A 12411-nucleotide genomic window follows, 5' to 3' on the forward strand; every position below is an offset into this window, starting at 1 on the left:
GGTTGCTACTGGAATCCTCTTCCACTCCTCCATGATGACATCACGGAGCTGGTGGATGTTAGACACCTTGAACTCCTCCACCTTCCACTTGAGGATGCGCCACAGGTGCTCAATTGGGTTTAGTCCATCACCTTTACCTTCAGCTTCCTCAGCAAGGCAGTTGTCATCTTGGAGGTTGTGTTTGGGGTCGTTATCCTGTTGGAAAACTGCCATGAGGCCCAGTTTTCGAAGGGAGGGGATCATGCTCTGTTTCAGAATGTCACAGTACATGTTGGAATTCATGTTTCCCTCAATGAACTGCAGCTCCCCAGTGCCAGCAACACTCATGCAGCCCAAGACCATGATGCTACCACCACCATGCTTGACTGTAGGCAAGATACAGTTGTCTTGGTACTTCTCACCAGGGCGCCACCACACATGCTGGACACCATCTGAGCCAAACAAGTTTATCTTGGTCTCGTCAGACCACAGGGCATTCCAGTAATCCATGTTCTTGGACTGCTTGTCTTCAGCAAACTGTTTGCGGGCTTTCTTGTGCGTCAGCTTCCTTCTGGGATGACGACCATGCAGACCGAGTTGATGCAGTGTGCGGCGTATGGTCTGAGCACTGACAGGCTGACCTCCCACGTCTTCAACCTCTGCAGCAATGCTGGCAGCACTCGTGTCTATTTTTTAAAGCCAACCTCTGGATATGACGCCGAACACGTGGACTCAACTTCTTTGGTCGACCCTGGCGAAGCCTGTTCCGAGTGGAACCTGTCCTGGAAAACCGCTGTATGACCTTGGCCACCATGCTGTAGCTCAGTTTCAGGGTGTTAGCAATCTTCTTATAGCCCAGGCCATCTTTGTGGAGAGCAACAATTCTATTTCTCACATCCTCAGAGAGTTCTTTGCCATGAGGTGCCATGTTGAATATCCAGTGGCCAGTATGAGAGAATTGTACCCAAAACACCAAATTTAACAGCCCTGCTCCCCATTTACACCTGGGACCTTGACACATGACACCAGGGAGGGACAACGACACATTTGGGCACAATTTGGACATGTTCACTGTGGGGTGTACTCACTTATGTTGCCAGCTATTTAGACATTAATGGCTGTGTGTTGAGTTATTTTCAGAAGACAGTAAATCTACACTGCTATACAAGCTGTACACTGACTACTCTAAGTTATATCCAAGTTTCATGTCTATAGTGTTGTCCCATGAAAAGATATAATGAAATATTTGCAGAAATGTGAGGGGTGTACTCACTTTTGTGATACACTGTATATACAGTGAGCGGACAGCGGACGGTGTTTTCTTTATATTTTGTACAATTAAATATTAAACTGGCCTTAAAGAAGGTGAAGAGGAAGCGTAGTGGTGAGACAATGAACAAATCTATTACTATGTTGTATAATTACTCCTTCCAGTAGCTGTCACTGTGTATCAGGCAGAGGGGGCAGTGAGTGAGAGAGAAGAAGGAATTCGGCTCAGTAAAGTATTCTTTCTTTTGTCAATTACACCTACAAAATACAACACTATTGAAATAAAGAAGGAAATAATAGAGAAATATGAGAGTTATTGTTGTTTCTGGTAGATAAATTTTAATTTTTTTTAAAAAAGAAGGAAATTTATTATGGTGTATAGTAAAGCACACGTACTGTACTGAAATGTGATGTATGTGTTTTATGTACAGTACTACTGTGTATTGTTGTTTATTATTGGTTATTAGAGGAATGTCTATTATATAATTTAAGATTTAAGGGAAAATATACTTGTATTTATAACAAAAAAGACAGTTTAAGACATGAGGTTAGGTAAGGGGGTGGTTTGGGGAGGTCTGTCACGGATTCATTCTATTTACATTATTTCCTATGGGAAAAATAGGTTTAACTAACCTATTTAAGGTTAGTTAAATAGCCGTAGCCTAGTGGTTAAGGCACAGGACTAGTAATCCAAAGGTTGCTGGTTCAAGCCCCACCACTGCTAGGTTGCTGCTGTTGGGCCCTTGAGCAAGGCCCTTAACCCTCAGTTGCTCAGACTGTATACTGTAACTGTAATGTAAGTCGCTTTGGATAAAGGCGTCTGCTAAATGCTGAAAATGTCAAATGTAAACATTTTGACTTAAGAACAGCCCCTCGGAACCAATTAAATTCGTAAGTCAAGGGTCCACTGTGTACTTTGTGCATTCTGTGGTCGAAGCGACGCTGTCGTTGCTGAGGATCCTGTATAGTCGTATGTGTGTAGGACCTTGTAGTGAGCCCCGCTTAGAGCACATGTCGCTTCTCTGCTCCTCCCCCCAGGTTAACCGAGTGCAGCTCCAGTACTGAGCATCAAAAGCGCTCAGCTCACCGTCAAGTTCCTCACAGACTTCAACCGACTGACTGGAACTATTTAAAACTTTAACTTTTTATTTATTTCTGTTTCTTGAAGGATACGACTTGCTTTTTTTTAGCAGCAATATGTACTTTACATTTTAACTATTAAACATTTGTTAATTAAAGGAGGTTTTAATTCGGAAAAACAGTTTCTCAGGCAGGCAACGGCTGTGAATGTAGCACAGGTTTATCGCTTCTGGAGCTCGCCTTTGGTTGTCTTCGACTCCATATTGTATTGTTTTCTTATCTTGGACAAAATTCATGAAGAAAAGTCATGACATAAAGGAGTGAGTGAAGTTTTGAGACTATCCGGACAGTGTGTGAGTGAGCGGCCATGACCCCGGGAGAAAGCCGGGCTGTACCGGAGAACTCGGCGGCCGCTGCTGTGTGTTCACGCTGCGCTGCTAAAATCATGCCCTACTTCACTGACAACGCCGTGGCTTCTCACAACCAGATAAACCAGCTGTAAGTTTTCATTTATTAGCTTTTATAACATTTTAAATGTATTAATAACATGCATGTGTCGTGTCAGCTCGGTTTTAGTGACTCTTTCCTCAGGCTGCGCTTTTAAAGTTCCAGCGTGAACTCTTGAAGTGGAGAAGTCACGTGGTGCTGTTTTGGCATAGCTTAAAATGCACTAATGCTTAAAATAATCGGTCAGGGTCGCTGGAGGTCGTGTAGGTTCATTTGTTCACTCACATATATTTACATGCTCACATATTCACTCGTGAGGGCAATGTAGAGCAGCCAAACCATCTTTTGCATGTTTGCTGTTAGAGGAAACCCACAAAAGCCCTAAGACACTGACCAGAGGCAAGGACTGAACCCAGACCCTCAGGACCCATGTTACTGTGCACCACTGACTAAATGACATCAGTGTATTTCTGTCATGCAGGAAAGTACTGTATTCAGTTTCATTAAACACATGCCAACATAAACCACGATTGGTATTGGTCAGCCTTTCTAGTATTTCTTTTTTTTGGTTTAAGCCCCAATGCCAGGTTGCCACTGTTATTTTAACTATGCACTTATACTCGGTCAGGGTCGCTGGAGGTCATGTAGGTGCACACGCTCGCCTAATCATTTATTCACTTACATATATTTACATGCTCTCATATTCACTCTTGAGAACAATGTAGAGCAGCCAAACCATCTTTTGCATGTTTGCTGTTAGAGGAAACAAAAGCCCTAACAGACACTGGCCAGAGGCAAGGACTGAACCCAGACCCTCAGGACCCATGTTGCTGTGCACCACTGTGCAAGATAAGGAGACTAAATGACATCAGTGTATTTGTATCATGCAGGAAAGTACTGTATTCAGCTTCATAAAACACATGCCGACATAAACCACGATTGGCATTGGTCAGCCTTTCTAGTATTTCTTTTTTTGGTTTAAGCCCCAATGCCAGGTTGCCACTGTTGGGTCCTTGAGCATGGCTTTTAACCCTCAATTGCTCAAATTGGAGACTATATGTTTGAAAGTTTGTAAGTCACTTTGGATAAAAGCATCTGCTAAATGCTGCGAATGTAAAATTTAAATGTGGATTATGATCGATTATATCAGGTGACTTATATTAGGTGATCCTTTGGGACTTCACCTTTGGTCTTTGAATGTTTTTAGGGCCCTTGAGCAAGGCACTTAACCCTCAATTGTTTGGACTGTATACTGTAAGTCGCTTTGGACATTAATAAATTAATAATAGCCAAACAAGACCCTTTTAGGACATTGGTTTGCCCCTAATTATTTCAACATTTTGTTTTGGGGTTCAGGTCAATGGTTCTTAACCTACAGCAAATGGACAGTTTGCAGCCTTTGGTACATGGTGGTCATACTTTAAACCTGTTACTACTATATAAGTTTTTGTTCTCACCAACGTCTGTCTTCCCTGCTGACAGGTTAAAGCCCATGGCCCCAGATCCTCCCGAACAAGCTAAAACATCAGTCTTGGCATAGTTGGCTTGGCATAGCTAGTTTGGCTATGAGACTATCTACGTGCAGGTCTGAGTTAGTGTGATGGATTGGTGCCAGCATGAATTTCCACCTTGTGTGCATACCTTGTATCCAGAAAGTGATCTGTATTATTATTATTAGTCCCGTCACAGTTATACTTTAAACACAACAGTTGTCACTACTGTATGTAAGTTCAAATTATTTCATCTAGAATTGTCTCTAAAAATAACCCTTGAGGAATTTTAGTTGTACTTTTTCGTCAAGCAAATCAGGAAACTCTTGCTTCCTGGCAGCACACTGCCTGAAGTGGTATTTCATAAAATGTGGGGCAAGCTTAAGATTGTGAAATGTGGAAATGACTGTGATGTGATTCACCTGCACGTCAGTATCGGTAAAGTTTACTGGATATTTCTCACAATGACTTAAGAAATATTATTCTACAATGAGAACATTGCACGTTTTTAATAGTAGGTTTGAGCAATTTATCCCCATTTTTACAATACATGACATTTAAAGAAAGAAAGAAAGATATCCTTTATTTGACATATATACATATACAGATGTACAGTACAATGAAATTCTTTCTTCGCATATCCCAGCTGGTGTTGGAAGCTGGGGTCAGAGCGCAGGGTCAGCCAACTTACGGCGCCCCTGGAGCAGACAGGGTTAAGGGCCTTGCTCAAGGACCCAACAGTGGCTACATAGCAGAGCCTGGATTTGAACCGCCAATCTTCCGGTTGATAGCCCAAAGCTCTACCCACTAGGCTACCACAGGCCAGTATATCAGTCAGTACAGCCTTATCAAAAAATTAGTTCTGTGTGTGATTGTGGTGGTTTATGACACGTTAAATCACACCAGCAAGATTTCTAGTATACATTAAATCATGAGTTACCTAGAAAATGTTTTTATAGACTTGGAGACACTATTTTGGAAAAGCTTTATTTAACAGAAGAGTTTATGTTTATGCAACTTTTGAACTGCAGCTGCTTTAAAAACTAGCAGCACAACTAGTTACGCTAAATTTTCTTGAAAGCAACTCAATAGATGTTGTAGTTTTGACTGCTTTGTAGTCCTGGCTTAATGTTTATTGTGTTGAATGTCAGGTGTTTTCCAAATCGTTCTTATACCAATTCAGCCTTTATGGCCATTGTTGGTATAATAGCTATAATTAATTTTAGAAGGCACATAATAATATATTGCCTACATAAAGAAGGGATTATAACATTTATATAGTCACTTGTTACAGGTGTAACAGGTTGTAAAATCTCTGTCTGTCTACCTGTCGATTAACATGAAATCATACACCGACTAGGCATAACATTATGACCACTGACAGGTGAAGTGAATAACACTGATTATCTCTTCATCACGGCACCTGTTAGTAGATGGGGATATATTAGGCAGCAAGTGAACAATAAATCCTCAAAGTTGATGTGTTAGAAGCAGGAAAAATGGGCAAGTGCAAGGATTTGAGCGAGTTTGAGCAAGGGCCAAATTGTGATGGCTAGACGCCTGGGTCAGAGCATCTCCAAAACTGCAGCTCTTGTGGGGTGTTCCTGGTCTGCAGTGGTCAGTATCTATTAAAGTGGACAGGGTCATGGGTGGCCAAGGCTAATTGATGCACGTGGGGAGCGAAGGCTGGCCCGTGTGGTTCGATCCAACAGACGAGCTACTGTAGCTCAAATTGCTGAAGAAGGTAATGCTGGTTCTGATAGAAAGGTGTCAGAATACACAGTGCATCACAGTTGCAGGGCTGTTTTGGCAGCAAAAGGGGGACCAACACGATATTAGGAAGGTGGTCATAATGTTATGCCTAGTCAGTGTATAATGCATTATAGTTTTTCATTCTATCTTGCTGATGTTTTCTACTTAATGGTACATGAAATGAGTATGCTGTTGTGTATTCAGCACTCTGGTTGGTATTCTAGTTTGGTGCATTCTTGGCTTGCTTACTCTAATAATTTAAACTGTAGCCTGTAGCAGCTGTAGCGTAGTGGTTAAGGTGTTGGACCAGTAATCTAGCCCCACCTTTGCTAGGTTGCCCCTGCTGGGCTCGTAGATGGTGTACTGTCACAGCAGTGAGTCGCTTTGGATAAAGGTGTCTGCTAAATACTGAAACTGTAATGTAAACGTGAACTGTTGATAAACTGGACATGTACAGTTTTTTATTCTAGTCTGTGCATTGTGTAACAAGTATGTGGAAACGAGATGTGATTACCTGTCAACATGTAGAAATGAACTCACAACCAGCTTCCCGCCCACAAATGTACAATAAACCTTTGCACCCGAGCAGCAGGTTCCTTAGATTTTGCATGTACTTTTCGCGTGTCACGAGATTGCACTTACATGATTTGCATATACTGTATAAAAAATTCATTTTCGTTAGACAGTGTTTAATATGATGCGTCATTTACACATGAGATACAGATTGTTGTGAAGATTTTAGGGAAATTATGTGATGCGTTGATAGGTTGCTTAGTTTTCAGCCTTACATTGGGCGACAACAAGGAAGTCTTCAGTCTCCGACAGAAACATCATCTGATTAAAGTCAATATGGTTATAATGTTCTCTTTTGTTCCTGGTGTTAAATTACCCATAGACTTGGGTGGTTTTTTAAAGTGTCTTTTTCGACTGTTGTTGTGCTACAGTTTACCTTCCTCACTAAATATTTACACTAATTTTAAAGTCAAACAGACGTAAAAGTCTCGCCCTACCACCTACACTAAACCCAACCCCCCAATCAATAAAAAATATTGTACTGTACATATTCTTGCATGGCCTAAGCTGGTTATGTGCTTACTACTCAGTACTTTCATCAAAAACAGAAGAAACATAAATAAATAAATACATACAGTGAAGCCCGAAATTATTCATACCCCTGGCAAATTTTGACTTAAAGTTACTTTTATTCAACCAGCAATTTTTTTTTTGGACCGGAAATGACACAGGCGTCTCCCAGAAGATAATAAGACGATGTACAAGAGGCATCATTATGGAAAAAAATATTTCTCAGCTTTTATTTACATTTGAACAAAAAGTGGCATGTCCAAAATTATTCATACCCTTCTCAATAATTAATAGAAAAGCCTTTATTGGCTATTACAGCAATCAAACGCTTCCTATAATTGCTGACCAGCTTTTTGCATGTCTCCACTGGTATTTTTGCCCATTCATCTTTAGCGATGAGCTCCAACTCTTTCAGGTTGGAGGGTCTCCTTGCCATCACCCTGATCTTTAGCTCCCTCCACAGATTCTCAATTGGATTCAAGTCAGGACTCTGGCTGGGCCACTGCAAAATGTTAATGTTTTTGTCCGCTAACCATTTCTTCACCACTTTTGCTGTGTGTTTTGGGTCGTTGTCGTGCTGAAATGTCCACTGGTGCCCAAGGCCAAGTTTCTCTGCAGACTGCCTGATGTTGTTGTTGAGAATCTTGATGTATTGATCTTTTTTCATGATGCCGTTTACTGTGATTAGGTTCCCTGGTCCATTGGCTGAAAAACACCCCCAAATCATTAGGTTCCCACCACCATGTTTGACAGTGGGGATGGTGTTCTTAGGGTTGAAGGCTTCTCCTTTTTTACGCCAAATGAAGGATACATCATTGTGGCCAAACAATTCAATTTTTGTTTCATCTGACCATAAAACAGAAGACCAGAAGTCTTCTTCTTTGTCCAGATGAGCATTTGCAAAGGCCAAGCGAGCTTTTGTGTGCCTTTTCTGGAGAAGTGGCGTCCTCCTTGGTCTGCGTCCGTGGAACCCAGCAGTGTGCAGTGTCCGTTGGACTGTCTGCCTTGAGACGTTGCCACCAGCAGAGCCCAGATTCACCAGGATGGCCTTGGTGGTGATCCTTGGATTCTTTTTCACCTCTCTCACTATCCTCCTGGCCAGCACAGGTGTCACTTTTGGCTTCCGACCACGTCCTCTGAGATTTTCCACAGTGCGGAATGTCTTGTATTTTTTAATAATACTTTGCACTGTAGCCACTGGAACTTGAAAACATTTAGATATGGCCTTATAGCCCTTTCCTGACTTGTGAGCTGCCACAATGCACAGCCGCAGGTCCTTAGTGAGCTCCTTTGTCTTAGCCATGACTGTCCACAAACCAACTGCAGAGAGTTGCTGTTTTTCACCTGTTGAGTTGATTAAAACAGCTGTTCCCAATGAATCAGGGTAATTAGGATGCTTTAGAACAGCTTGGACTATTTGGAATGGTATAGAACTTTGGATTTTCCCATAGACTGTGACAGTTTGCAAAGGGTATGAATAATTTTGGACATGCCACTTTTTGTTCAAATGTAAATAAAAGCTGGGAAATATTTTTTTCCATAATGATGCCTCTTGTACATCGTCTTATTATCTTCTGGAAGACACCTGTGTCATTTCTGGTCAAAAAAAAAATTGCTGGTTGAATAAAAGTAACTTTAAGTCAAAATTTGCCAGGGGTATGAATAATTTCGGGCTTCACTGTATGTATGTAGTTTTACATATATATTTATGTTTACATGTAGTCTGTTTTTCCTTTCTTATTCTAACACTTGTGCAGTTAAAGATAAAGGCTGTAGCTAAGTCAGATGTAACAGGAGCACATTGTCTGCATCACATTGTCAAAGTGTTGGATAAAATTCCTGCATTTACCCTAGTAGTGTCATTTACCCTAGTTTCCTCCTCAATGTCTGACCAAACTGCACAAAAAACAAGTAGAACTTCACAACACATCTGTTATTAATGGTCAAACTGTTTGCCAAAGCTACAAGCATCTTTGCTGTTTTTTTTAAAGGTTATAACCATCTAGTGTTAAAAAAATACATAATCTAACCACTAAACTCTCAGGCTATCAGGTCTAAGTCTTAGCTGTGCTGTCGACCTGGCCAGGCGTCCAACAGACAAGTGGCTGTGTCTAAGGGAGGGAGGTAATCTAGGTTCCTAATTGCTCTTGCAAATGTAACTTGGCTGGTCAGGACGCATGCTGTAACGATGGAGAGGTCACCAAGTAGCAAAGCATGTCCCTATGTACATGGTACAGAGAGCCTCTGATAAAAATGATCCAGTTAGCAATAGAATAAGACTAAAAGGATCAGTAATTGGTATTCAATGACTTTTCAGGCAGATTTAACAGTTTACCTAAGGTTTGCGGGCGGGTAAGCAGGTGGGGCGGTCCGAGTCCTTTCTGTGTGGAGTTTGCATGTTCTCCCCGTGTCTGCATGGGTTTCCCCCTGGGTGCTTTGGTGTCCTCCCACAGTCCAAAGACATGCAAGTGAGGTGAATTGGAGATACAAAACTGTCCATGACTGTTTGATATAACCTTGTGAACTGATGAACCTTGTGTGATGAGTAACTACCGTTCGCGTCATGAATGTAACCAAAGTGTAAAACATGACGTTAAAACCCTAATAAATAAACAAACAAACCTAAGGTTTGCACTGTCGGCTCAGTAATCACGATGATGCTTTCAGGATTTTCAGTTTTAGACTCCTTGCATAAAACGACCAAAAGCGAGTGATGCTGCGGTGTTAAACTGTTGTTTGTTTTTACATGCAAATGAGCATGTGTACTCTAGTCTGTACCAAATGCTGCCTGTTTAATTTCTAGGAAACTTGGCGCCAAGTTTGGTTCTCTGTTGCTGGTAAACAATCCAATCAAACCAGTGAGGAAATAATCCTGAGCTCTCAGAGATTGTGCCGATATTGACAGAATAAGCACTAGAGATGGGACGATCGATCGGCTACGAATCGGTATCGGCCGATTTTTAATAAAAATATGCGATCGACGATATTTCCTAAAAGTAGCCGATCCGATCGTGTGATATATAAAGACCATGTTAAGTTAACAGCTCAGTGGATTGATCCAGACTTTGAGCTACGAAGCACCAACCATCACATCACCATTCATCAACAATCGTACAGAAACCATCGTGAAAGCTCTTACGATGTAATTTTGCTGATTGTAATATTTACTTTAAAAAGATAATTCAACCCGGTCACATCTGAGTCGATTCTATCGGCACGTTACATAAACTCCTGGTTCACTTTGGTAAATCGTAAGCGGTTCTTACTTGTGATGTACTAGATCAGAACAGAAGACGTTACAGAGCCGATGGCAAAAGTTTATTCATTACCAAATTCGTTAGTTCAGGATCATCTGCTGAACTTTTAAAAAACTTTTAGCTCCTTAGACGGAACGAGTCTGACGGTCGGTTACAGATCTGTGGTAATAGCAGTTTAATTAAGCTTTTTAATTAAGCTTTTTAATGTAAGAGAGTCACACAACATGTTCTGTAGTAGCTGGTGTTTATTTAAAACCACGACATTTAATTAATAACAGTAAACACGGAGAGATAACTGAGAAGAGAAACTTACGCTTCACATAAAAACGAATCAACTCATGAATCAATGAATCACTTATAGCGATACTGTGAACTCTGCGTCTCTGTAACTGTAACTGCGTCTCTTCTAAAGGCACAAACACACACACACGCACACATGCGCTGCTCCGGTTTATCCTTACTGTGAGGCTCTTTTTAAGTTTATTTACTGCTAATCCCCCCCCCGATCGAAATCGGCTATCGGCCGATGTCCCTGAAAGGAGATCGGAATCGGTGCCAAAAACCCTGATCGGTCCATCTCTAATAAGCACTGTTTCTTCAGCATTGTTCTGATCAGGTGTGGTGTGTAGGCACATAAGGATCAAAGAATAGAACTCTGTGTAAATGTGTGTCAGCAGGACGTTAACGTTTAACTGGTGATCGCAGCAGGTTTCCCAGCAAGGAAGTGCTGTGTGGAAACATAAAATGTAGAAGCGTTGCGCTGGCCCTACCTTCCTGTTTCTCTTATTCTTGCTCGTACATCTGTTTTTCCCAGCAGAGCTAAAAAGAATACAAGCAGGGCAAGTCTGTGGGTGTGTTGTCATACTGGCTGCTGAATTGGGAAGTTTGTTTTAGACTGATATTGTGTCATTGCCCAAAGTATTTGGACACCTGGTTGATGTCCATGAGCTTATTGGACATCCTATTTTAAAAACATCCTCTATGTGATCTTTTAGCCATAACAAAAGGCTCTTGTCTGAGACTTTGGTGTATGGCTGTGGGAGTTTGTGCCTGTTTAGTCAAAATAGAGTGGAGCATGTTAGACTCCATACTGTTACTAAAAAGCTTTACTGTTTGTAGTTATAATGTATAACAGTTCAGTTTAAGGTTTAAATAATGTCAAAGCATTTTCACATTCATGTTTGTGCTCAGAACAAACATGGCACAGAGGGTGCAGGGTGCAGGTGAGTCACTAGCTCCACTCTCTATCCAAATTAAGTCTTGGCCGTTGGGAATGAATTTAAATTACAATTTTAACCGTCAGCATTAACTGAACAATTTCTTTGTCGGTTATTGGTTAACCAGTTCATCATTAACATTTCTTTATTAAATGCTTTAAATGAGGGGGGTCGGTGGTGTAGTGTGTATTTTGGACATAATTAAACACTGCAATCTGAAAGCTCAAAGACTGTCATCTAACAAGGGTGCTTGGATGGTGCAGAGATAGTCCATTACCCCCTGGATCTAGGGTTCAGCCCCTCTGTGGTGCTATTCGCCAGTCAGGCATATACATACAGACATGATTGGCTATGTCGTTGGTGGTTTTGGTGGCCGAGGCCCGGCGATGGATTGGTGTCCTATCTGGGGTGTGTTACCTCATTCATTCGGGAAACCAAACCCACCGCATCCCTGACCAGGATAAAGGTGTAAATTGTAAACACAAGTCTATTTTAAATAAGACAGTATAAATTTGGAGTTACCGTAAGGTTTATGTTTATTTTATCTACACATGGCTTAGTTCCAAACCATTCTTACATTCTACATTACTGCGGTCACGTTAAACCTAGTCCAGACGTGATATAAAAATATTGAGAAATAATCATTTTGTTGGTTTTGTATCGTGTATGGTATCTGTTGTGTACCACAAAAGTGCCATGTGGTTGTCAAGCTGTTGTGTAAACTTATTTTAATTTGACGCAAACAACTGTGAGTCATGTTATTGGCCCATAAACGAAAAGACAGCTTAATACAGTCTGTGCGCCATGTTTGTCTGCTTAGCATTATCATATGCCTTT

At 41.2% G+C, this 12411-nt stretch overlaps 1 protein-coding gene across 1 annotated transcript in view; it reads left to right on the forward strand.

Annotated features, from left to right (window-relative positions):
• Positions 1 to 2695: 2695 nt before the first annotated feature.
• ssh2a (slingshot protein phosphatase 2a) overlaps positions 2696 to 12411 on the forward strand; it is a 28971-nt gene continuing 19255 nt past the window's right edge. Inside the window, exon 1 of the mRNA XM_063016721.1 lies at positions 2696 to 2826. Within this exon, the coding sequence (XP_062872791.1) occupies positions 2696 to 2826 (131 nt within the window). The remainder of the gene's footprint in view (positions 2827 to 12411) is intronic.

Source organism: Trichomycterus rosablanca, chromosome 20, assembly GCF_030014385.1.
Source record: "Trichomycterus rosablanca isolate fTriRos1 chromosome 20, fTriRos1.hap1, whole genome shotgun sequence".
Taxonomy (NCBI): domain Eukaryota; kingdom Metazoa; phylum Chordata; class Actinopteri; order Siluriformes; family Trichomycteridae; genus Trichomycterus; species Trichomycterus rosablanca.